This window comes from Sceloporus occidentalis, unplaced genomic scaffold (assembly GCF_023333645.1).
Source record: "Sceloporus occidentalis isolate IW3139 unplaced genomic scaffold, rSceOcc1.0.p SCAF_3, whole genome shotgun sequence".
Lineage (NCBI taxonomy): Eukaryota > Metazoa > Chordata > Lepidosauria > Squamata > Phrynosomatidae > Sceloporus > Sceloporus occidentalis.
In genome coordinates this window covers 70,128,505-70,154,530 of record NW_028316983.1, presented here as the reverse complement: position 1 = coordinate 70,154,530, position 26,026 = coordinate 70,128,505, and the positions used below count along the sequence as shown (strand labels likewise).

Below are 26,026 nucleotides of genomic sequence, written 5' to 3'. Positions count from 1 at the left end.
GCTCAGAATATTTATAAAAGGTCAAAATGCTGACCAATTTGTCATCAAATTTCCTTACAAAATACCCCCCCTGCAGAAATAAGCCATGTAATGTTGCTGATCTTAACCATGTTGACAAAGGGTTGTACATATTTTAAAATCCTAATTCTCAGCAGCTGTGCTGTCAGTCTATGATGCTGTTATGTGCTGCAGTAATATTACCATATTCTATTATTCATAACAGGCTGCTGTATTCTATTCTTATTCCTATAGAAATATACTGGTGATTTAAATCCATATGCCACACAAGAGCATCTCCAGCATCACAGTCAAAGCTTCCTTTTTAGCTGTGCAGCATTACATTTTATTTTATCTTGTAACTCAAATAACATAATTCTGCAGAACATAGTTGCAGGAAGAAAATGTTTTCTTTTGACCAGCTCTGTTAAGCCACCCAGGCCAAGGTCAGTGTAGTGTTACTATGGCTTCCCATCACAATATATGACAAAACTGATGCTACTCAAACAACAAAGATGCTTAGTTCATAGTATCTCTACAATTTTATGCCACTACAACATCATCTGCCCTTCAGCATTTTCACCCTCAAAACACATGGTCAAAATACCCTTGCTTTGAAATAGAACTTAATAACCAAATAACACAGAGAAATGGGAAAAGGGTAAACTCCGTGTGGTGACATGTGCACTCACAAGAATCTGCTATAACCTTAATTCTGTCCTAGGATTTAAAAGTATCATTGTGTCTGCAACTACAAGCTATGTTCTGGGGTACATTGAAACAACATTTCTATTCTCTCTAAACAACAGACATTACTAAATAAATGTTAAATAACTGTGAGAGTAAGCTCTACATAGACTTAATTCATCTCAGCAGTAGACTAATCATATACAATGTATTTACAATCTTCTTCCTGTGAATAGACTTTTATTGTTCAACATAAACTGTTTCCTTATAATTGCTAAGTTAGCCATACTTCAACACAGCTTTCCTCCAATTTGCTTAGAAGGTGTTAAGCAGGAAAATTTAGCATAAAATTTACTGAATTGTAATGGTACATTTTTCTGTAAGTCATAGCTCTAATTAATTTTCTAATCTAACTAATTTTATTAGAATATTTCAATTGGCTTAATCCCAAAACACTTGCATTATTCAAACTCCCAAATACATATTTCAGTGGTAAGTATATTCTATATATTTGAGAATGCATGATAAGAACAGCTATTTTAAAAAAATATGTCCATGTTTTTAAAGTTCTGGAGTAGTGCAGTTCTGATAATACAGTCAGCTCTCTATATCCATGGATTTTTTTTATCCACGGATACAAGTATCCATGGTTTGAAAATATTTTTAAAATACTTAAAGTTTCAAAAATCAAACCTTGATTTTGCCATTTTATACAAGGGACACCATTTTACTATGCCATCGTATTTAATGGGACTTGAATATCCACAGATATTCTGAAACCAAACCCCAGAGGATATCAAGGGCCCACTGTAATTATTCAGAGGGCTTCCACGCCATGTAATGATAATACCAACCATTTTCAGTCACTGTCACCCACGTAGTACAATCACTGTCACAAAGTTATTCTTCTCCCCTATTCTGCAGATACCTGTCCCAAACTAGGATGGCATCCAGAAAACAGCTGCACATTTGACTCCTTGTTCAGCAGAATCTCAGGTTTAATAACACATAAGCAGCATCTGATAGATCATGCCAAATGCTTTTCTAGTTCAGGGTTTAGATCCAATGTTAATCTCAACTACAGTGTATTCACAGCATCAAAGGAACTTCCACTGGTGATGATTTCCCAACTTCCCATTGACATTATGGGTTTGCTAGTTTGGGACTAACTGGATATAGGCTTCTGTTTCCACAGCAGCTATGCAAATGTTCTTAGCCCGAAAGCAGAAAAACAGTGCAATCAGAACATGAATGCAATCAAGCACATGTTGCCCAGATAGTAACAGGTAGTGAAAAGTATACTGTTTCTACTGCTAGAGGTAATTTGATGCCATCATGATTAGTAGCCATTGACAGTTTTATTCTCCATGAATTTGTCTAATCTCCCTTTAAAAGCAGTTCAAATTTGTGATTATCTATACACCTTAAAGTAGCACATTCCATAGACTGACTGTGCCCTTGGTGAAAAAGCATTTTTATTTTTCTATCTAGAATCTCAACATTCAGATTCACTGGATGGCCCCAGGTTTCAGAAGAAAAAGGATACAACCATTGAAACTAGAACCAAAGACGAGATATAGAGAGTCAGGATATATTTTAAAAAGGCTTTATTCCAAGACATAGCCTTAAAACCTTGGGCTATTTATTGGATTGAGATCTTTTTTAAAAAAATACATCAGGATACTCCACCTTACCTTCTGTTCAAGTCCCACCTTTATGCAACAGGGAAAAAACCTTTCTAACCGCTTTCTTCACACCACACTCAAATCTATACACCTCTATCACATCTCCCCTTGTGTGCTCCTTTTTCCCTACGCAAATGGTGTAATCTTTCTTCAATACCTTTTCCATCTTTGAGATACAGCGACCAGAACTATGAACTAGCTGCCTCTGCATTCTCTATCAGTATTCCAAGTGTGATCACACCTTAGGTTTGTATAAAGGCATGATGACACTTGGAATTACAATTTCAATTTCTTTCCTCATTTTTCTTTTAACAGCAGTTACATGCTGAGTCAGCCCCTTGACTGAGCCATCCACCACAGTCCCAAGATTTTGTCAGTCAATGCCTATGGAGATCCTATCAGTATACATGCTATGTTAGTGCTTTTTGCCCCAATAATGCTTCACTTTACATTTGCTTACAGTGATTCATAGGCCCCATACAGACAGGCCAAAATAAAGCTGCTTCAGGTCACTTTGGAGGTATTCTGTTTAATGATGCATGCGTTCTAAAAGGCCAGAAGCCATGCCAAAGTCATACTCAAGTCCAAAGGATTGGAGCATGGCTTTGGCGTGGCTTCTGGACTCTTAGGAGACATGCATCATTTAAACAGCATACCTCCAAAGTGACCCAAAGCAGCTTTATTTTGGCCTGTCTGTACAGGCCTATACTTACCATTGTAATGCTTATTCCCCAAGTTTGTAAAGATTATTTTAGAGGTGTTTACTATCCCCTTTTAGTTTCAGTTATCCTATAATTTGATGTTCTTGTACTTTACTCATCATTCCAATCTATTTATGAACCTGTTTCTTTAAAAATAATCACTAGTCCCATCAGCTTAGCTAACCACTAGCACTGAGTACTGTATATTGTATAGTGATGACAGACAGTCACACACTGCAAATTCCTGAAGCATGGTTTGCAACCTCTGTTAATTCTCCTTTCCCAGCGCTATTTTCACCTTGGTAACTGTTAACAATGTGGTGTATGTTAATGATAAAACTGGATGACGTGAAAAGATGGCCCAAAATATTATCAATTAAAAATGTAAATGGATTTGGGCTCTCAGTGCAGAAGAAAAAGGATGCAATTACAGCCAAGAGAATAATTATCTCATTAGAAAAAAAGGTTTAAAAAGTGACTACACAGCAGATTTTAAATAAAGATTTTTTCCAGTGACTTAGTGGCATGTGGAACTCTCTAACACTGTTAATGGCTGAGAGAATAGTAGCTTTTAGAAAAATGTAAGACAACATTTTGAAGCAAGAACTCTCATTAGCTAACAAGTCAGCTCTAGGCTTGCATCTTAATGTTTTGGAACCATGCTGTTGAGATTCTACAAGAGTATTTATTGTTACATTACCAAAAGCCAACGAGATAGAATTTTCCCGAAAAGGAAAAAAAAAGGCGCAATATTATCACACTTTGTTCCTGAACTATTCATATGGAAGACTGAGAGATAGCAAGAGTTCAAGAGTCAAGAAACAGAAGTCTACCTTTTTATAAAATGGTTCTCTTCTTTTACCTACTGTAATGACATTTCCAAAATGTAATTAAAATATTTTTAAGTAAACCAGATAAATTGGCACACCAATGTAAAACTATTTGATGTCAGATTCCAGGCTAACTAATGAAGGGTTCAGAATGTGGCAGCAGCTGTAACTATAAATCATTAATCCCATTTGAGATCCCTCCAGCCCTCCTAGTGGTGATTATTCTGCATTTGCCAAAAACTCAATGTGTATCTCGGAGAAAGCCAAAGACTAACAAATGGCTTGTAGGTGTTAAATGTCCACAGCCAGTGCAGGATGTACTACTATTGTCAGAAATGACCTAACTAACACCGGGGCCAGCAGTCTGATGGCAAAGATTCACACTTTTTAAGATGCACCAAATGCTGCAATTCATTTATTATGATGAGGACTAATCTCTTGCTGTCACAGGGGGTGCTAAATGAATGCAGCCCAGAATGTCTGCATGTATCAGACTGGGATGAACTAAAAAGGGTTTCCAAGAACACTCTTCCTTTTTTTTTCAAGCTGGTCTTTCTGTTTGCTTGGTTCTAATACAGAAGACAGATGAAGAAGTCTGTTTCTGAGCCACATGACAAGAAGTTGAAAAGCTATAGAGCAGGAAGGCTGGATTTGCTCAGAAGAATCAAGAAGACTGGAGATCACCTCTAGGCGTGTGTGCACATGTCTTCAGGGGCCTGTTAACTTATGGCAACCTTATGGATTACACAGGGTTTTATTAAGCAAGGAATGCTCAGATTTCTGAAATACTGCTTACAGCACCTGGTGTTCACTGGCAGCCTCCCATCCAAGTACTAATAAGGGCTGACCCAGCTCAGCTTCCAAGATCAGATGGGATCTGGTGGGTAAGACCTTCGTCATTTAGTTGGTCTCCTCAACTTATGGAGAGAACATACTGCCCTTAGGCAAAGGCTTAAGTTCTCAAATGGTGGGATGTGACCCTCTGGTGTGTGTGTGTGAGAGAGAGAGAGTTGTTCAAGGGGGGGGGGGGTTCAGACAACTTGAAGGCACACACACACACAGAGAGAGAGAGAGAGAGAGAGAGAGAGAGAGAGAGGTTCTAATTGACAACCTACCTCCTCACCACCACAATGGATCTCACTTGATCCTTGAGCACTGATTAGCTCACCTTTAGGTGTTCCAAGTGGAGGTGCTCTACCTGAAGCAAACACTTGGGACTGAAGAGGAAAGAAAGTAGGTGGCACTGTGTTCACTCTGTGAGTGTGTGAGTACTCTGACTTTCTCTTCTCTCTGCAAGCCTGACAAGAGCCTATGTTCACTCTGGGAGGTTGTAGAGAGTGTGTGAATGCTCTCATTTCCCCTTTCTAATATTACTCTTCATAAGTTTACACTCGGAAACAAAAGCATCACATCAAGTATGAAGATGCATCACATCAGGTATGAAGATTGTGTTGCATTGGGTACTAAATTTACTAAAATAAAACTGTTCTAATTTGAACTACTGTATATACCCGTGTATAGGCCAACCTCATGTATAAGCTGAGGGTAGGTTTTGGGGCCAAAAATCTAGATTTTAATATTACCCATGGATAACTCGCGGGAAAAACTGAAGGGCATGTAACCAAGGATATAGAGGATGTCTTGCTTGCTCTCCTTGCATCTTCCCAACCCAGCTACCCTCTCCAGAGGCAACTGGGCTGGGAAGAAGCTTGGGGAGGGAGGGTTTGCTCTTCTTGCGTCTTCACAGCCCAGCTGCCCCCTCCAGAAGCAACCGGACTGAGAAGGGACTTGGGGAGTGAACGCTTCCTCATCCCACCATCTTATTACTGTATTGACTTGTGTATGAGTCGACCCATATTTTTTGGGTCAATTTTGTTTTTTGACTTATAGATGAGTATATACAGTATGTTATTTCCTTATAAAATGTTAAAATGTGAATATACATAAAAATGAAAATGAAAATATGCATACTAAACAAAATATATTTATTCTTGTATTACATCCAGTGGCGGGAAGGGGTGGTTGCAACATCCACATGTAAAGGAGACCCCACTGAAAAAGCTTGATAACCACTGGGCAAAGGGATTTCACCAGGATTATGAATTCTAGATTATTCTCATGCTCTAAATTAAGGTCTATCCAATACAGGCTGACTCTCCCTTATTCGGAATTCCAAAATAATCCCAAAAGCAAAACTTTTTCATGATTGGCTAAGATAGTGACACTTTTACTTTCTCATAGAATCATAGAATAAGAGTTGGAAGAGACCACAAGGGCCATCCAGTCCAATCCCCTGCCATGCAGGAAATCCAAATCAAAGCATCCCCGACAGATAGCCAATGTACACAAACTTCATTTCATGTACAAAATTAATTTCAAAATGTATACAATTGCCTCCAAGCTATGTGTATAAGATGTATATGAAACACAGTAAATGAAATTTGTGTTTAGAACTGAGTCCCCTGTCCCAGATATCTTGTTATGCACATGAATGAAATACTAGTATTCCAAAATAAAAATAAAATAAAAATCTGAAATCCAAATCAGTTCTGGTACTAAACATTATGGATAAAGGAGACTCAAACTGTATCTGCTTTTTATCTTCTCCAAACTGTATTTCCTTAGGTAAAAATAAATATTAGAGCTTTTTTACTCTGCAGTCTTCCTTCTTCTAAGCTGAATATTTTCAAAGATGTCCAAGTCCTTTTTGATACTCAGACCAAATGACAATTGTGAAGATGTTTTCACTCTATTTCTTTAAAATGCTGTTTAAAGTGAAAGCATCTGAAATATTCCTTGACAGCTGAAACAATTTCCATGTTTTGAGAACTTACACTGCCAAAGAAACTGACTGTTTGCTTGATTCTTTTTTAAAGAACACATATTTCTGTGTACTAGCTTCATAGTTGAGAGTCCTAGGGGATTTCCGAGCAAAACCCATAGTTTTATGTAGAACATTCTTAGAAAAATGGTGAAAACACCACCTGAACTTCAAGACTGCCAACTTGTATGCCAAACAAGTGTTTAAGGAACAATTCTGCTCCTATTCTGGAAAGTGAGGCATATAGAAAGTGTACTGTTCTGACAAGTTTGGTTGTTTGAAAGTCAAGTTGGAGAAAATGCAGAAATGCCATACAAACAAACCAGAAGCACTTTGTGAACAGTTTTTTAAAGGACAGACCAGCAGCACATATTATTGTTGTTATTGCTAATATTGGTGCTGGCTAGACGGGCCCTATGGGGCGCTGTCGTGACATGCGAGGGACGGCGCTTTCAGGCGCCCCTCGCCCCTGATGAGGGCGTCAAAATGGCAGCGCCCTGTACATATGGGTGTCGCCATTTTGACGTGACGGATGCCTAGCATCTGCATGTCTCGGCGCCCTTGTAATGCCGCAAGTGCACCATTGGCGCCTTGCAGCATCACAACCGCGCCGCACAAAGAACCCGCTTTTTGCAGGTTCTTTTTGCTGCGCAAGGGAGCCGCGCAGTTTGTCCATTGCGGTTCCCTCACGCAGCAAACCAGGGCTGCGGGAGACCCCCTTTTTGGGTGGTCTGTATCCCGCCTTTGTATACTAGCGAGATATAAAGTATATTAAAATGTTGTTGTTGTTATTGTTGTTGCATGCCTTCAAGTCATTTCCAACTTATGGTGACCCTAAGGCAAACCAAACAGAGGATTTTCTTGGCAAGATTTGTTCAGAGGGAGTTTGTTATGTGGTGTCAGTAACTGAGTGTGAGAGATGCAGACTGTTTAAGGAAATATTGTAGAGAAATACAGGAAAGAAACAGATTTGTTGCACTGATTATGTAACAGATGTCAGGCTGAATTTTGTAGATTATCATGCTTGATGACACACATATCCTCTTAGGATTCAAGTCTAAGTCACATCCTGAACTTGGAGTTTTAGGGTTGCTGGCCAGACTCTAGAACAGGGGTAGGCAATCTTTTTGAGCCGGGGGCCGGGTTGCTGTCCCTCAGACAACTGGGGGGCCGAAGCCAAAAAATAAATAATTAATTTTTTTTAAAAAAAATAAATATATAAATAAACCAGGACAAATGTAGGACAAAATTTTCAAATGGAAGACACTTTTTTTTAAAAATGGAGGACACGTGAAAAAATTTGCTGATTTAAAAAAAATGTTAATATAAATGCATGTTTCTGAGGCTTCTATAGACAATTGCCCCCCAAAGGCCTCAGCGGCAATCAGTGGCAGGACCAGGCTGGGGCCGGTCCCAAGGCCTCGCCGGGCCGCATTCGGCCCGTGGGTCGCAGGTTGCCTACCCCTGCTCTAGAACGTAATGCTATATGTATTTACTCAGACTACATTCTTAATTTGTGATTGCCTTCCAGTAAGTGTGTATAAAACTACAACCTCAGACTCCATTTGTGTGGGGTTCTGTTTTTACAAGCGAAATTTACTGACAACATAAGAAACAGATTTGCACTACTAAACATAATAGACCGAGAACCAGAAGAACTATGGTCTGAAGCCAGGGACATAATAAAATAAGAATGCAGATAGACACTTTCAATAAACAAAAAGAAAGAGAAAAATTACTACAATGACCAATGCAAAGAAATAGAAGACAACAACAAAAAGGAAATAACAAGACATCTACTTCACAAGATCTGGGAAATCAAAGGAAAATTCAAACCAAGGACTGGGATGCTCTATGACAATAAAAATAACATAATTCAAGACCAGGAGGGAATAAAAAGACGTTGGATGCAATACACAGAAGAATTATACAAAAGAGATGACAAAATGAAGGACAAATGGATTGAAGTGACATATGAAGATGAATCCCAAATTCCAAAAAGTGAGGTGAAAACTGGAATAAGAGAAATAATCACAAGGAACAGATGATATTCCAATTGAACTGCCGCAGTCCACACTGACATAGTCAACTCTAGTGCTAACCAACATATGTCAACAGAAATGGAAAACGAAACGATGGCCAAAAGATTGGACGCAATCAATATCCATCCCCATCCACAAAAAGGGAGACACAAGAGACTGCAGCAACTATAGGACCATAGCACTGATCTCCCATGTAAGCAAACACATGCTTAAAATTCTGTAACATAGACTCCAAAGCAATTTCTCTCTCCATGGAGCGAGAACTCCCAGAGGTTCAAGAGGGACTGAGGAAAGGAAGAGGCACTAGGGACCACACTGCAAACATATGATGGGTAATAGAGTGCACCAAGGAATTCCAAAAGAAAATCAGCATGTGCTTTATAAAGCAAAGCCTTTGACTGCACAGGTCATGAAAGGCTATGGACATGGGAGTACCAATACATCTGTTAGTCCTAATGAGGAATCTGTACTCAGGACAAGAGGCTACTGTCAGAACAGAACACGGAAAAACAGAATGTTTCCCAATTAGCAAAGGGGTCAGACACGGCTGTATCCTTTCACCCTATCTATTCAACTTATATGAAGAACATATGATAGGAAAAGCAGGCTTGGACACAGGAGGAGGAGTGCAAATAGGAGGAAGGAATATCAACAATTTAAGAGATGCGGATGACACCATAGTACTAGTAGAAAAACGTCACAGATTTGAAACACCTACTAAGGAAGATCAAAGAAGAAAGTGCAAAGGCAGGCTTAATACTGAACATAAAGAAAACCAAAATAATGACAACCGAGGACTTTCACAAGTTCAACCTAGACAATGAAGAAATAGAAATAGTAAAATAATTCCCATACTTGAGATCAAACATTGATATAAATGGGGACTGCAGTCAGGAAATCAGAAGAAGATTAAGAATGGGAAGGGTGGCTATGAAAGAACTAGAAAAGATTCTAAAATGCAAAGATATACTACTAAGCATAAAAGTTAGAATCATACAAGCCATTCTATTCCCTATTACCATATATGGATGTGAGAACTAGTCAGTTAAGAAAGATGATAGGAAGAAAATCAATTCATTTGAGATGTGGTGCTGGAAAAGAGTGCTGAGGATCCCATGGATAGCCAAAAGGACAAACAAATGGGTCCTAGAGCAGACCAAGCCAGAAATCTACCTAGAGGCCAAGATGACCAAACTGAGATTGTCGTACTTTGGACACATCATGAGAAGGAAGGACTCATTGGAAGAGACAATAATGCTGGGAAAGGATGGATGGACTCTATTAAGGAAGTCACCGGTATGGGGTTGCAGGAATTAAGCAGAGCTGTGGAGGACAAAGGGTCTTGGAAATATCTCATCCATAGGGTCACCATGAATCAAGATTGACTCAAGTGTAATTAACAACAAACAAATCTTGCTCCCCAGAACCTCTCCCACTTAATCCCTGCTGATTATAATGGAAGTGAAAGGTAATAGGAATGGTCATATTTCATGGATTGTAGAGACCCCTGGCTATTCCCAACAAGTTACATTCTGGGGCACATAGTCAATAAGTAGCTCATGCCACTAATGCAATTGGATGATCAAACCATTTCCTGTTTCTTTAGTAAGTCATTTAAATACAGAGTTCTGGTTTGCTGCTCTCAAAGCCAAAAACAAAACCTGAGTTATTATCCTTGCTTTGAAAGGGATGTACAAGGGACAGTCCTGAGTTTGGATGATTATCAAACCATCTCTGCTTGCATTAGCAAGAACAGTTAGCTGGGAGTGATCAGGATGCATGCCCCACTACACAGCTTGTTCACAGTAAGCCAGGATTCTCCAGAATTCTGGCTTACTCTTCTGTGTGTGAACAAAACCAATGTCATCCCAATTAATACTACTAAAAATGGGAAACACAGACTGTGAAATACCATCTGGAACTGAAAAGCCATATTTCAATATTTTGGAAAAATTCAGGGTGAAGCATGATAATTAATTACTACACTTATCATTATTGGCAAGTGACAAAACAGGTATGATCATGTTTGGGGGGGGTTGTTTAAAGATCAGTTTGCTATGCAGTCTTTGATGCTAGGTATGATAGTCAGCACATCAGAAGCATTTAATATGCGCATATTCTTTACCAGCGGCAATTCCACATTTTTCAGCAATGTAGTTTTATTAATTTAACTTGTACCTTGCTTTTCTCACATCTTCAGGGCATAAAATTTATGGAAAATGATTTAAATATCATATTGCCTACTTTCACAGTGAAGCTATTAATACAAAATCCCAATATTTGCTCTTAATACACAGTTCGCATTTATACTAATTTTGCTCAAAAGCCATGGACTGTAGTTTCCCAAGGGACTTCACAGGAAAAGAAATTTACTTTTTCATTAGCAAAGAGCTATAAATTGAGCTGGGCTTTAGTAACACAGATGCCCTATGAATATACCTACAATCATACTCATCATATCGTAACTATTTACAACCAAATGGGAGCACCATTTGCAGAAGGAGGACCAACTCTCTAAAAACAAAGAGTGGTCTTGAGGAGACTTCTTGTGATTATATTATTCAGATATTTCAAGGAGCTATTTAACTGAATCAGACTATTACATCTGTATCTGAGATATGAAATTCTTCTTACTCTGACAACCCAGTCACTCCACTTTGCTTTCCCTCCCAGTTGCTCTGCTTTTGGCTCCGCTCTTCAAGCAACAATTTTAGCCTCCACATCCTCCCTCAGGTTTATATGCTTTTCAAAACTGAGATCCACTCCCTTCCCATTGTAAATGGAAGCAAGAAGCAAACAGCTCTGCCACTTCAAGACAAAGGGTGCCCCTTTGAATAGGGGGAACACAGATGTTTTATAGGTGCCATTTTCACAAGTGTCACTGAGCTTTTAGGTGCAAGACCATGCTTATTGTGTGGTCAATTACTATAGAATACTGCCCAGAAGCACAGTAAATGTGAACTTTGTAGCTGTGACATGGCTCAATACATTGTTCTGGCTCTTCTGTTGAAACCAAAACAAATCCAGCCATGGTTGAAGTCTAACTGAAATATCTGATAATGTTCAATACATTAATTGATATCACATAGATCCAGTAGTTGCTGGTGGTTTCCACCCTGGTCCTGCAGTGAATACTCCAAAGGTTTTCATTCAATCTTTAAAAGAGCTGTCCATAGTGCTAAATCAATATGATGTAGAAGGCACCAACAGTCACTCTTTGGATCAACAATACTCTACATGGGAGAAATCAGAAAACTGTATCTTGTAATCCAGATCAAATAACATCAAAACAATTGATCTAATTCTAAAGAACTCCAATTCTGCTTTTAAACACTAAATATTTAAAAGATATTTTAATCTCAGAACAATAAATGGAAATAAGATCTGAGATACTTACAAATAAGAATCTGGCCAAAAAACAGAATATATAAATCAGCCTAAAATAGTTCTATGGGATATGCTCTTTAATTCTTCCTTCCATCCTAACCCTTTATGGATTTGCATCTAGAAACTCTAAGCTTATAGAAGATTGTTTTTTTCTTGATCTCTTGCTTATACTGATAAACCAAGAACATTTGAGCAAATATTAATTACAATATGTAGGATTTTCAGACAGGAAACTTAGATTACATATTAACATGCGATGCATAGGCACATCAGTAATTAACACATGCAAATCCTTGAAAAAGCTTACCCAAGAAAACAGATAGCAGTTTTGCGATGTAAACAGTAACACAAGCCATTAAAAACAATTCAAGGAATACTGTCATGAGCACTATTAAAAATTACAGTCTGGATATCCTGTGGCTCCAGCCAGCACAATCTATGAGATCATATGCCAAATGTATACATTATTGAGTCCATTAAATAATATGATCTGGTAATGTGGGGCTTTCTCTCTCTCTTTTAAAAAAGCAAACCTTAGTAAGATTGGCAGGCAAGGGGTACAGAAGTCCATCTGTATGTATCAGGAGGGATAGGAAATGTTTTATGGATGACAGCCCTCTAAAGCAATTTTACAGCCTCTACTGTGAAGCCCTGTTGCTGCTAACATGACTGCAATGTTTGTTATCTTCTTCTGAAAAAGCTCCCACCATAGCTCTCCTGTCCTCTGCTCAGCAAAACCTTATTTATATTGCTCTTTGTATCTGTCATGCTCTTCCTGCTACTTCTATGAAAAGTTGGATGACAACAAGTATTGGGGAGTCACATTGGCCTGTTGAAGGGCCACATCCCCAGCCTCTATTATTGTCCCCTGGGAGACTCTGCTGCAGGTTTGGCCTTCTTGAAACTTTTAGGCCTACTGCAAAGGGGGGGGGGGGTGATAGAGGCAAATAAATGGCATTGGTGCCATGGGTGGTCCACTGGCCCCACTTTCACCAGCCCTATTCTATATTAAGGAAGGCTGCTGGGGCTCGATAGAGAGCCAAGACAGCAGTATCAACATTGGCTGTCAAATTTCTGTAGTGGTGCATTCACTGATAATCCAGTCTCCAGTGCATTCTGTAGAAAGAAAAGTGCAGCATGTTCCTTGAAAGTCTGGGAATTTACCCATTCATTGTATACATTATGACGCTGCTAAGTGCATTCAAGTCATTCCTGACTTATGGCAACCCCTAAGGGCTTTTCTTGCCAAGATTTATTCAAATGAGGTTTGCCACTGCCTTCTTTCCAAGTCTCAGAGACTGACTTTCCCAAGGTCACCCAATGGGTTTCTATGGTTGAGTTGGGAATAGTTTCCCAGATTTCTAGTCTAATACTCAAACCACTTCAATATATGGCTTTCATAGTGGCACTCGCTCACCATCATGACACCCCTTCCGGCCAGTGCTGTTTGGCACTGTGATGCACGTGTGTCATCATAACACACCCCGTGTAAATGGGCACGTGCCATGATGGCACCTGGGTAACAGACTAGGATTCTCGGTCATGTGGTTGCCGAACCCGAGTCCGCATACAGGCTGGCATAAATTGCTGGTCTGTACAGGGCCATTTTGCAAGTAAAAAATAGCTATTAATACAAAAGTTAAAATTCAATAAAAACACAAGTTTAAAATTTACTACTATTTCCACATTCATTATAATTAAGTCCATAGAAAACTGATTCATGGATGAAGATGAATGAGATTGCTCTTGATGCTGCTGTGGCAGTGGACAAAAAGGAACTGGTGGGTTTTGCAGGAAGCCCTTTATGTAGGGTGGCTGGAGGTGAGCCAGGCTACTACCAAGACATTGTGTGATGGAACTGTACATGCTCCCTTTCATCCCTTGTAAACATGCACCGTTTCCTTCTTCTCTCCAGCTGCTACTACATTTACATTTTAGAGTCCTCAAGTCAAAGTTCCATTTTTACATATAAAATAAAACAGTAGTGAAGGGGCAAGAAAGGTGCAGCCTCCAAGCCCCATGCTGCCCCCCAGGCCATTTTTGTGGCCCCTAGACCACCCCAATTTTTAACAAATGCCCCCAAGGAGAATGGTTGTAGTTCTGCCACATTTTAGGGTCCCCCAGACCACTTTAGGCCCAGGGGAGGCCTTTTTACTAACTGGACATGACATCTGCTTCAAACCAAGCATAAGGCCTTTGCTTGGCCCAAACTGGTCTAGATAGCCTTTTGTTGTTGTTGTGTGCCTTCAAGTTATTTCCTTAAAGTGTAGCAAATCCCCCCCCCCAAAAAAAAGTGTATGTTACTACAGGAAAAGGAATATTGTAATATATTACTTAGAATATATTACTTCCAAGCCCTGATGAGAAGCTATTTCACCTCAGTTACTTTATACTGGTTTAGCACCTCACCACTTTTACATGTACACATGTGCACTCACAGACAAAATACGTTTTCACCATAGTGGCTGAGTACTAGTATGACATAGAGCAGGATGGGGGGGGGGGGGAGAGACATACATGGCAGCTATAACAGGTAAATATTAAATAAAGGGAAGATATCAGAGAAAATAGGTCACAACAGACACATTTATCCCTCATTGAAGCTGCAAAAAACAAATCCACCCTTGTAATAATGAGAAGTCTTCTCATATCAGAACCTTCTCCCCAGATAAAAAAAGGTTAAATGTGGGAAAAGATACAGTTGCATTTTAATGGGTCTCAGTGTCACAGGTGTAAAAAGGTAAAGGTTTTCCCTTGGCACGAATGTCTAGTCACTGTAAGGGGCGGTGCTCATCCTGGTTACTAAGTCGAAGAGCCAGCATTGTCTGAAGATGACTCCGGTGGCCACATGGCCAGCACGACCGCACTGAATGCTGTTACCTTCCCATTGGAGTAGGAGGAGATACAGATGCATTTTAATGGCTTTCAGTGTCACAGGTGATGAGACAGCAATTGCCAATGAGATGGGCAGTTGGGCACAGTGTGAAGCTTTGAGATGTTTCTGGGCAGATAAAAAGACTTGAGAGTCACCACGAGGAGTGAGTTGAAAACAAAGGAACATCTGGAGCAGGGGCTCTATTTTAGGAAGGCTGGTTGAGTCCTGGCTGCCAGCTATCTCATGAACAGCGAGGACTACAAATCCTACCTAATCTGTGAGTAAGATCAGAAGAATGTACTAGCCACTCACTTTAGAATACTTTGATTATTTTCTTGATTTGGCTGAAATGATCTACTCTGTAACTTACACTTCTATCTGTGCTTGAAGAGCAAGATGATTTTTCATGTAATGAGATACGCTTTTGCTAAAAAAATTCCTTACTTAGAATAAAGCCTTCCTTTAAAAGCACGCTGTCTCTATCATACTCATTTTCACATGTCTTAGCTCAGCCTGGCCATTCCCAGGATTTGGGGAAGGGGGGGGGGGAGTGTATCTGCAGCATCATAGGCAGAAAGTGCAAGTGGAATCTCCAACAAGGTACTGGTGTGTTGTTAAGAGGCAGGACTCAAATCAACAAATGGTGGCAGCACGAATTGATTAGATAAGAGAGGTGGTTTCAAGGGGTCCCATCCAGCTCAGGCAAAAGCAGAAAACCCTCACAAGGTGGCACTTTGGGTTGTGCATGTGAAGTTAAGTACAAACAACAGGGGAGGTTTGTCTGTTCTCTCTACTTTCTCTGCTTCTTGTTCCTACTTCTAAAGGGGTGCTTTTGGATAGGGTAGGAAGAGGGGCGTGAAGTGGACAGACTGCGTTTATTCTCAGTCAGAATCTGAAGAGTTTTGTGTGCTCTTGCAGCTTGTGTCTCATTTTTGAGAGTGTTGTCTAATGTCTGGCTGGCTGTAAAGGAAAAGGAGGCTGCAGACCCTGCTTGGGCTTTAGGAGAGGGACCCAGAGAAACTCACAACCCTGCTTTTATATTTTATTTTGCTATATGAGTTATCTGTGTTATTTCTCCTGAAGAAGAGAAAGCATCTTTATCCTGAAGAAGCTTATGTCAATGGATTATAATGCTGAGAGCCATATTTATTTATTTATTTATTTATTTATTTATTTAATGGTATTTATACCCCGCCCTTCAGCCCTAAGGGCTCTCAGAGAGGCTTTAATACTTTATTAAATTTAAATACTAAATTATTTGTAATTCAGAAACACAAGTAAGAAAATCCATCCCTGATTTTACACATGTATGAGGTGGTGGTGGAGAAAGATAATGCATAAGGAAGTACAAGAGAGATAAAGATCAGTGTTTCTGTTTCTCAAAGCTATCCTGTATTGCTGGAACATCTCTTTACCTATGAAAATCCTATGAAAAACCAGAGAAAGAAGATGAAGTACAGAGGGCCGAGCTATTATTTAAAATGTGGTCTGTTCCAGGCCCTTACATTAGAAAGGGAAAGTGTATCTTAATAATTGGCCAATCTCCAAGGTATTTCAGATACTTACCTATCTGAAGACCCTATGGAGGTGATATAAACACCACTTATGTCCATGGGAACTTTCATTCTACAAGAAGGGATAACAACATACACTCTAAAAACTGTAAGAGTGAAAGTAGTAGCCTACTACTCAGAGAAGTTGTTTCTGCAATTCCCTGTTCTTCAAATGCTGCTATTTTTAAGAGTTTCTGTTTCTGAAATCATATGCTGTATGTTGCACAAAACATTATTTACAAGACCACAAAAGGAACCTAGAAAGAGATTAATATAAATCACAGATTCTGTGGCATAAATTCCATGACAGGACTGCTCTATTTATGGAAGCCCCAGCCAAGCTTTCTTTCCAAAGAAACACAGTTCCTTTTGAAATGTCAAGAAGTCAAATGCAGGTAATTGAGCATATCCTATGTTACTTCCCACCTCAGTTTATATAAGCTCCACTCTTGTTCCTCCATCATGCAAGGTCATTTCTGATGTGGATTTTTTTTCTTCAAAGGCTTTGAAATTCTGTTTGAGATAATCTGAAACTCACTTGCCATAGTAAAAGGAGCTCTGGTGGGTCACCCAGCCCTGCCTCCAGCTAATGGAAGACATGCCCACAACCTGAGACGCAAAGACTAATAAAGGGAAGGGAAACACACAATGGCCCCATTGGCCTCTGCCTGAAGGAACTGATTTTCATTTCCTAGTTTTCAGAAAAAGATTTGCAGTGTTTGGAGTTTTAGTAAGCAATATATTCCAGAAGCCTGGAAAGAGCATCTTTTCCTTGACAATTGAAATGAACATTAAATGAAATCTGCAAAGCTATTTTCCCTTGCACAGTCAAGAGCTGACAGAAGGGGAAGCAGAGAGGTTGCATAAAAGACAAACATGAAGAAGCTGAGAGAGAAAGTGTAGAACAATCATCCTGAATCGTTTCTAAAATGCTGTAATGGGATTAGGGTCACCCTGAGAGAAACAGTCAGATAAGAGGAAATGTAATGGGTTTTCCTCATATACTCTTCAGATTAAAATGTGGAAACATTCTGTGCAATTATTTTCAGTAATTTTAAAGAAAAGTCTTGGGTAAGCACCAGCCAAGGCATCTCACTCTTTTTTTCCCCTTGTTGGTGATTATGCCATCCTAAAAGAGAAGCTCATTTTCAAATATGTGGTTTATCCTACTGCTTTTTACAGCAGGGTAATCCACAGGCTCCCCTCTGCTCTAAAATAATCTGAGCCACACAGTGATCTTTCAAGATTACCTTGTAAATTTAACTCTTTGCGAATTCATATTTATCTCATACTTAGTGCCAGCCCCACTAAATAGCAGTTCTACAATCTGTTTTATCTCAACCTGCAATGACTTTCTATATGCACAGCTGCCTAATTAGCAAGAAACTGGAGCAGCAGCACTAAAAACTGCTGCAGCAACAATAAAACAGATTTTAAGACTGAGATACCCTGGGTTCTGAGCCTGCAAGAAATCTGTTTTCAGATACATTCAGCACAACTGATCCATGCACATCCTGCTGTATTATCAATTATACTCCATTTCTACACACAATTCTCTCACAAAGCTGAGGGACTTAGGTCAATTATAGGTCTATTCTGCACTACTGCCTTACAACAGAAGAACCCAAAACATTTAGCAGATATTAATTGGGCTTGACATTCCTATAGCACTTTTGGTGACTCCAGAGCAGCAGAGGGAATGCCTCTTGCAAATTAGATAGGTGGGGTCATGTTTATACAAATTATGTCTTCTCATCAACAAGGCAAATGCCTGACTCCAAAGAAAAACAAATAGATAAAATCAGTCCCTCAACAGAGGCACTCTACATCCCTTTCAAGTAACTGTTTTGTATTTCACCAGCATATCCTGCTTTTGCACAAAACCGACAGCTACAACTGCATGGTGTTTCAATGGATTTGTCTTTTCTGTAAAACACACAATTTCCATCTCCATGTAGCGTCAACACTTAACTGGGCATTTGATTGCTCTGATTCCTGCCTGTCACATAGACAGCAAGGAAAAATGAAATTGCCAGCATTCAGTTGTGCTGCCAATTGCAGCTGATGCACTTCCATTTTGTCCCCCTAATGCAGTGATTCAGACCAATTTGCTCTGAATGGTATCACCTTGTTATGAAGAGCACGAGTAAGGACTGATAAGGGAAAAACTGGTATTTGGAGTCATACTTCAAGAGTAAACCACCCATCATGTGCAACAAAGTCTTACACTGATGTATACGCTCTAAGGATACAAGGTCAACCAGGTCACAGTATCGCAAAATCTGCCATCCAGTTAGGAGGGAATTCTGTCAAAGAAAACTGGGGGGGGGGGGGGGAGGGGGGAGAGAACGTCTCTAGATTTCCATCTCTTCAACAGGTCTCAGGTCCACTTAACATATGACACTGTTTCCATACACAAAAAAATCTGTGCACTATTCTGCATAAAATAGGACATAACTATTCTGTCATGGCTACATAGCTAAGGTAGAAAACTAAAATGTACTCCCTGTTTTCAAAGAAATTTTAAATTTTGTAAGAAAATACAGGAAAGATTCTTCCCCATACAGGGATATATCTCTATCTAACACAATATTGTGTGATAGCCCCAGGAAAAAAGTGTTTGGAGAGAAGGTTAAGAAAAAAAGAATACATTCATCCATTTAACATGAGGAAACCTTAACTATTGGTCTCAAAGAGTTTCCCAGTGTGACCATCCACTATTCCAACTCTATAAAGCTGTTGGAGTATTGCTACTTTTGATTGAAGTAGAGAGAAGCTACAATCACCTAGTGTTGCCAATGCATCAAAATCCTCTGTTGTTTCATTTCTAATACAACTTAGTTAAATGATATAAAATTAGCTAAGGAAATCTTTTACAACATGTAAGGAGAGCATGAGAACTGGTACAATGTAATTCCTAAACTTGTAAGCATCAGTGGTCACTGATGGCAAAAATCAAACCATGCAGGAAATTGTACCAACAGCAATTGGCCTATGAGGGTGGGAAGGGGAGGGAACACCATCCTCCCACCCACCCACCTCATCTGTCTTCCTGTGTCCTTCCCTTTCTGGCAGGAATCCAGTAGTATACACTTAAATTCTCCTAGACTGAATAATGTGAAGTGAAAAAAATCATAAGGAATTTCTGTCCTACAGGAGCTAGAAAGAAGAAAGCATATGTATGATTAATACTAGGGTGAAGAGGAAGTGCTGAAAGATATGAAAAACACGCAGATGAATGTGGTATCAGCAGGTATGGGTCTTAAGTTTGTTTGGAACAGCATGCACACAGAATACTGCAGATGCAGGGCAACAGACATAGAAGAAATCCAGTCAAGATAGAGATGATGTTTCTAGGGAACCTAAATGTGATTGGATACTCTGAGAAAACAGGAGTCTTTACACTTTAATTCATGCCCTTATGATCTCTAAAGTTGACTATGATAATGTACTCAAAGCAAGAGTATTGTGAACATTATCCTACATTGTAACTAGTACAGAATGCTGCTGCTTGTCTTTCTAACTGTTTCAGGCAGTCAATGGTACATTTGATTTGTTTTTCAGCTAAAGTACTTGCTGATGGAATTCCAGTTCCTCTGAATCACTTCATGAACTGGGATTTCCAGAATGAGTCTCTAACTTTGCACAGTAAGAACAAGTGTGAAGCCTGTGTTCCAAATCCTTTTGGGGAAGTAAGATTACAATTGGTGGTCCTTAGAACTGTTGCCTTGAGGTTATGGAATAAACTTGCCCAAGGTGAATTTTCATTCCCTCCCCATCCCCCCAGGACAGGGTCACTGCAGTATGTAACGGCAAGTAGTTCAGGCCAGAATATGAATACCAAAGAAGAGAATCCTTCTATTTTGGGATGTGAGTAATCCTAAAGACCTTTTCCTATGTCCTGCCTTTTATATACATGTAGGACTGTAGCATTCCTTCACTTGGGTGATGCACTGTGGAAAACTCTCTACACTAGTCCTAAGGACTAAAGCGCAGCTTTGGCGCAGCTTCTGCCCTCTTAAGATGTGTGTGTCATTTAAACAGCATACCTCCAAAGTGACCCGAAGCAGCTTTATTTTGACCTGTCTGTACGGGCCCATAATAACTTATATATTACTACAATTTTATACTACTATCCTTACTATGATTGTGTATTTTGTAAGACAGTTTGAATGCAGGATGAGACAGAGCACCAGTGTGTGAAATAAATAAGCAGATTTTTCAGTAACATCTTTGCTGAAACAAACAAGACAAGCATTATGGCATGAAAAGCTCCTCCTCAGCTTTGACAAACTCATCTCACAGCAAAGGTGAATACGCCGATTATCCCTCACTTCTTTCACAGCCGTTGTGTGAACCTGGTCAAAGTGCTATGACTAACATAACAGAGCATTATTCTGGCACAAAACAGATCCTATCTCAGAGTTAGGGGGAAGAGCATATCAATGCCATATCAATTTAGAATGAAGATATTATTTCCTGATCCCCTCCTTGATGGACTGCTCAAAGCCCCTCCTCAAGGCAAAAACATTAAGCTACAGGAAGAAACTTTCACAGAAACCATTCTCATTATTCTGCTCAGTTCTGCTTTTTAGGTATTTCCATTCCTATGTCCAAGCCAGTAACATGACTGAAGTGGAGACAGAGGTGGCCCTCAACAAAAGGCACTGTGTGTCAGCATATAAACCCAAGCAAACATAGCATTTTTATGGGTATATTTTGGGTTCTAAAAGAATTTATGACCTTTATCCTGAACAGTTTAGTGTAATAGTTACTATCTGAAAGCAAAAACGTTAAACCACTATATGGGAAAGTACTGGAAAATAAATCAAAATATGAACATTCCCTTATTGAAATCCATTATGATACAATACAAAAACTTGATCATAAGGGTCAGCTAAATTTAAAAATGGACATTCACATCTCTTCCCACCATTTAATGAGTTTTGAGTATGAGTCTACACATGAAGAGAAGAACACTCTCTAAGTAAGAACGGACAAAAATGGTTAGGGCTCTTTAGCTTATGCATAAAGTAGCTAAACAGGATATAAAGGTAAAAGTATTCCCTGTTGACAACAAGGTTGTCAAGTCATGCTCATCTCCGTTACTAAACTGAAGAGCCAGTTTTGTCAGAGACTAATCTGTGATCATGTGGCCAGCATGGCTGCATAGAACACTGTTTATCTTCCCATCGAAGCAGTATCTATTTATCTACTTGCATTTGCATGTTTTCGAACTGCTAGGTTGGGGGAAAAAACAGGATATACTGTACCTGACCTATATAAACTCATAAAACACAAAATATTTCTTTAATGGTACAATCAATACTACAGCCAGAAGAAAAAGAAGGAAAAAATGGGCAGAAGTTGTGTGTTTTCTAAAACAAAACAAAACCGGGACCCTTAGACCTGATAGATAATCCCAAATTGTGCAACCTTCCACCTGAAAAGAACTGAAATTTGGTAATGGAAAGCAATAAAAGGATTCAATATACCCCCAAGATTTCATGACTTGTTTTCTAGCAACCCGCATTCTGGAAATTAATAACCTATAACCCCTCCCTTTTGTTGTTTTCAGTACTTTTACAAAGTTTAACTTTTAATGATAAAAGTCTGTTAAAAACATTCTCTGCCATAAAATACTCCCAATGAGTGCTACTTACTGTCTGCCTCCATTGATGACATCAAGCAGCACAGAATTACTGCTGGCACAACATATGCTGGGATGCTGAAGTTAGGCACCATATTCCAAAGTGGAGAAAGTCACCTTTACTCCAAGGCAAGCAGTCAATACATCCAGTGTCACAGATGCAGATTTATTCCTCTGCAAATCAAAGAAAAATAAGAAATTGATCAGACTCCAAACAATAAGACAATTTTTCTACGTCAATGAGCAGGTGCCTTTCCCCATATTATTCTTTAGATTATGCAATAAGTAAAATAAAAGAGAAACAAAAGAGAAAGGCGACACATGGGATGCTTGCTTACTAAGTTTTATGTTATCACCACAATGGGGGTGCCTACATTTTATTTTTCAAGATTGTTCTTTATAGAAGAACTTTTTTTTTATTTGGTTTTTTTTTTTTTGGGGGGGGGGGACGGTAGCAAACACTGTATCTTGGGATCCCTGGCTTTTAAGAAGTCCTCAGTTCATAAGCAGGGGCTTTTTCAGAAATGTTCCTCTGTATATTGCTCCATATGTTTGGGAGAAGGTGTTTTAAAGGTTGTCTTTTTGTGAAATGATCTGTTTACAGAGAGTTCAATTAACCCCTCCCTCTCTATTTTTTTTAAAAATAGCAATGTAAACCAAGAGTGCAAAGAATCAGATTGTGACTGTCACACTTGGTGTGGAGAGGACTAACTTTTCTTCAACAATGTTGCCACAACTGAAGTCTGAACTCCCGCCTGTTGCTTGCTTCTCAGAGGAAAACTTACATCTATGCATAGTTTTCACCTGCTGGACAAGGAGCTATGAAGGGATTTAAAATCAGTAAAATGGCATAGTGGACAGAATTAACCTTCTACTGATTCTGACAGTCATTTCACCCAATCCTCGCTATTAATTTATTTTTTAACAGTGCAAGAGAGTCCAAACATAGATAACATAGATTATCTCATCTACTTTGGCCCCAGGTAACAGCTCTTTCTTTCATATATATTCACACTGTGAAAATAACTTCAAGCAGCATTTTACTCTAAACAACAATAATCAGATACTATAGAGATGACAACCTAATAGTCAAGTATGTTCATCCTCACAATAAAAGTACTCAGTGCATGGGAAATATCAAATCCACATTAGGAAGAATGAACCTCCTTGTTATTCCATAATACCATCAGGGAAATAAATTCATATATGAACCTAGGTCTAAAAGATTTATCACTTTCAGGCTCAAGATGCTATAAAGTCTGTCAAATACAGCTGATGAACTGAATGACATTTTATGGTCCTGCTCTTTCAAATATCACTTATTGTCCTTTCTGTAATATTTAATCAGTTTAATTTGGAGATCAAAAGACAAAAGCTTTAATGGCAGATTAAAATTTACTTTTTGTCTAATCAGTTGGTGGAGCTAAGAGTGAAGCCACACCAACATGCACATCCTACACATCTGCTAGATCTCTGTATTATTTATTTTACAGAACTACAGTTTAAAGAAAAAAATTCCTTATAACCAAATGTTCCATATAACTAAATATTTAGTTCATTACCATTTATACTCAACTATAAGTCGACCTCAGGTATAAGTCGAGGGCAGGTTTTGGGGGCAAAGTTATGGATTTGATATGACCCTTGGATAAATTGAGGGTAAATTTTAGGGACATGCAACAAAGAATCTAAATGATGAAGCAAAGGAAAAGAATGCCAAAGAACATACAAAATTATGGCAGGCATAACTGTTTTGGCTCACACTAAAGGCTGGATGGAAGACAAAGTAGAGGGAGGTCAGTGCTATCAGGACAGATTGCACTCTTGTCTTTCACGAAGGGATGGTTCCATTTTTAATAAAGAGTTAAAGTATAGTACTTACATTGACCCATGGATAAGTCAACCTAGGTTTTTGGGGTCAATTTTTTGACTAAAATTTCTAGACTTATACATGAGTATATACAGTACTGCATACAAAGAAACTATATCTTATCTTCAGTATTTCTAAAAAAATAATTCTATGAAAATTTGGTAACATATATAAAAGTCTTTCAGTTTAGAAGACATTTGAAAAGTTGGAGGTACATGTAAAACTCAGCAATGTCAGCATCAATTATCTCCCATCTTGCTTAAGAGAAGTAAATTCCATTAGATAGCACCCTTTTTCACATTGATCCAGGTGTCCTCCTCAGTCTAAAAGAAAGACTCCCTTTTTTCCTCTGATGTTGTTGCTGATTGTTAGAAAAGGTGGTTCACGTAGAATATTTGATTCTTTTAAAACCAAGGCTGCATCTGCACCGCACAAATAATGCTGTCTGGAACCACTTTAACTGCCATGCTAACACTGGAAGTAACATCCAAAAGGACGCCAGCAGCTGTTCCACACTGCACATCGGTTATCAGCTGTGCATTCAAGCTTTAAGGAACACAGAGCAAATGTAGAAGTACTATCACTAAACTATAATACAATTAATACTCCACCATGTGTGCAACACATCTACAAAGAGGGATGTACAGCACCCTGCTCTCCAGTCTTCTCCCTCATTACTATTATGTGGTCATTCAACTCATAGTCTTCAAATCATTTCTGACTTATGGCAACTCTAAGGCAAATCTATCACAGGATTTTTTTTTTTTTATTTTTTTTTGGCAAGATTTCTTCAGAGGAAGTTTATAATTGCCTTTCTCTAAGGCTGAAAGAACCTGACTTGCCCAAGGTCACCTAGTGGGTACCATGGCTGAGTGGGGATTTGAATCCTGGACTCCTTGAGTCCTAGTCCAGCACTCAGACCATTACTATCTATATCATACTGGCTCTAGTATCCTGACTGTGCAGAAACAGCAGACTGGATGGGAATATAACAACAACAACAACAACAACAACAACAACAACAATTTTATTTATATTTCCCACCTCTCTCTGTGGATCGAGGCGGGATTATAGCAATAAAACAGTTACATATAAAATACAATCGTTAAAACAATAACATTACTATTAATTAACAAAAATAACGGTTCATCAATTAACATCAACATTCACACTAACATTCATACATTCATATGAAAGGTATGAACATAAGCTTTGCTCTCATTATAACAACCTGGTACACTGTGCACACCCAAAGATGGGTGAAGAAAACAATAGACTGCATCCATGGATACAAAAGGACTTCAGTAGTCCCACTGAAGAACTACTAAAGCTGTTCTTGAAAAGGGATCTTGTAGCACCTTTGAGATTGAGTGAAAAAAGTTATAGTATAAGCTTTCATGGACTTGGTCTACTTCCTCATATGTAAGAAGTGAACTGGTGCATTCAAGTCTATGAAAGCCTGTGCTACAACTTCTTTCTTCGATATTCCAAACTAAAATAGCTATGCCTCTGAATTCTACCCCTACTAAAGCCATGTGAACTCAATGTGAAAGAAGATGAGCTCTTCACTCCTCTTTTATTTCCTATGTATCAGAAACCCTGTGGATATTAATATTCATTCAAAGTTGTGGTATAGGTCTAAAAACCCTTGACATGTTTACCAGTAAATCTACTATAACATAAATACAATATTTGAATAGTCTCTCTTGCTTCATTGACAATCTTTTTATTCACTGTTATAGTTGTGTCCAACTGTCGCACATGAATCCCCTACATTCTCCCCATCTCTCTGGGTAAATATTGCATGCTTTTTTATTTGTATTGTGCTCAGTGCTGGACAAACAAATCAAAATTTAATAAAGAAATTGAAAAAATCCAATTTAAATGCTATCAACTGTGTGTGCATCATGCATGTTTAGATACAAAGT

General features: G+C 38.8%; 1 protein-coding gene across 13 annotated transcripts in view; it reads right to left on the bottom strand.

Annotated features, from left to right (window-relative positions):
• PTPRF (protein tyrosine phosphatase receptor type F) overlaps nucleotides 1–26,026 on the bottom strand; it is a 686,838-nt gene that overhangs the window by 376,546 nt on the left and 284,266 nt on the right. For all 13 annotated transcript variants that reach the window (XM_089514948.1, XM_089514949.1, XM_089514947.1 and 10 more), the window contains one exon: nucleotides 22,242–22,400. In XM_089514948.1, the coding sequence (XP_089371074.1) occupies nucleotides 22,242–22,323 (82 nt within the window). In that variant the 5' untranslated portion in view covers nucleotides 22,324–22,400. The remainder of the gene's footprint in view (nucleotides 1–22,241; nucleotides 22,401–26,026) is intronic.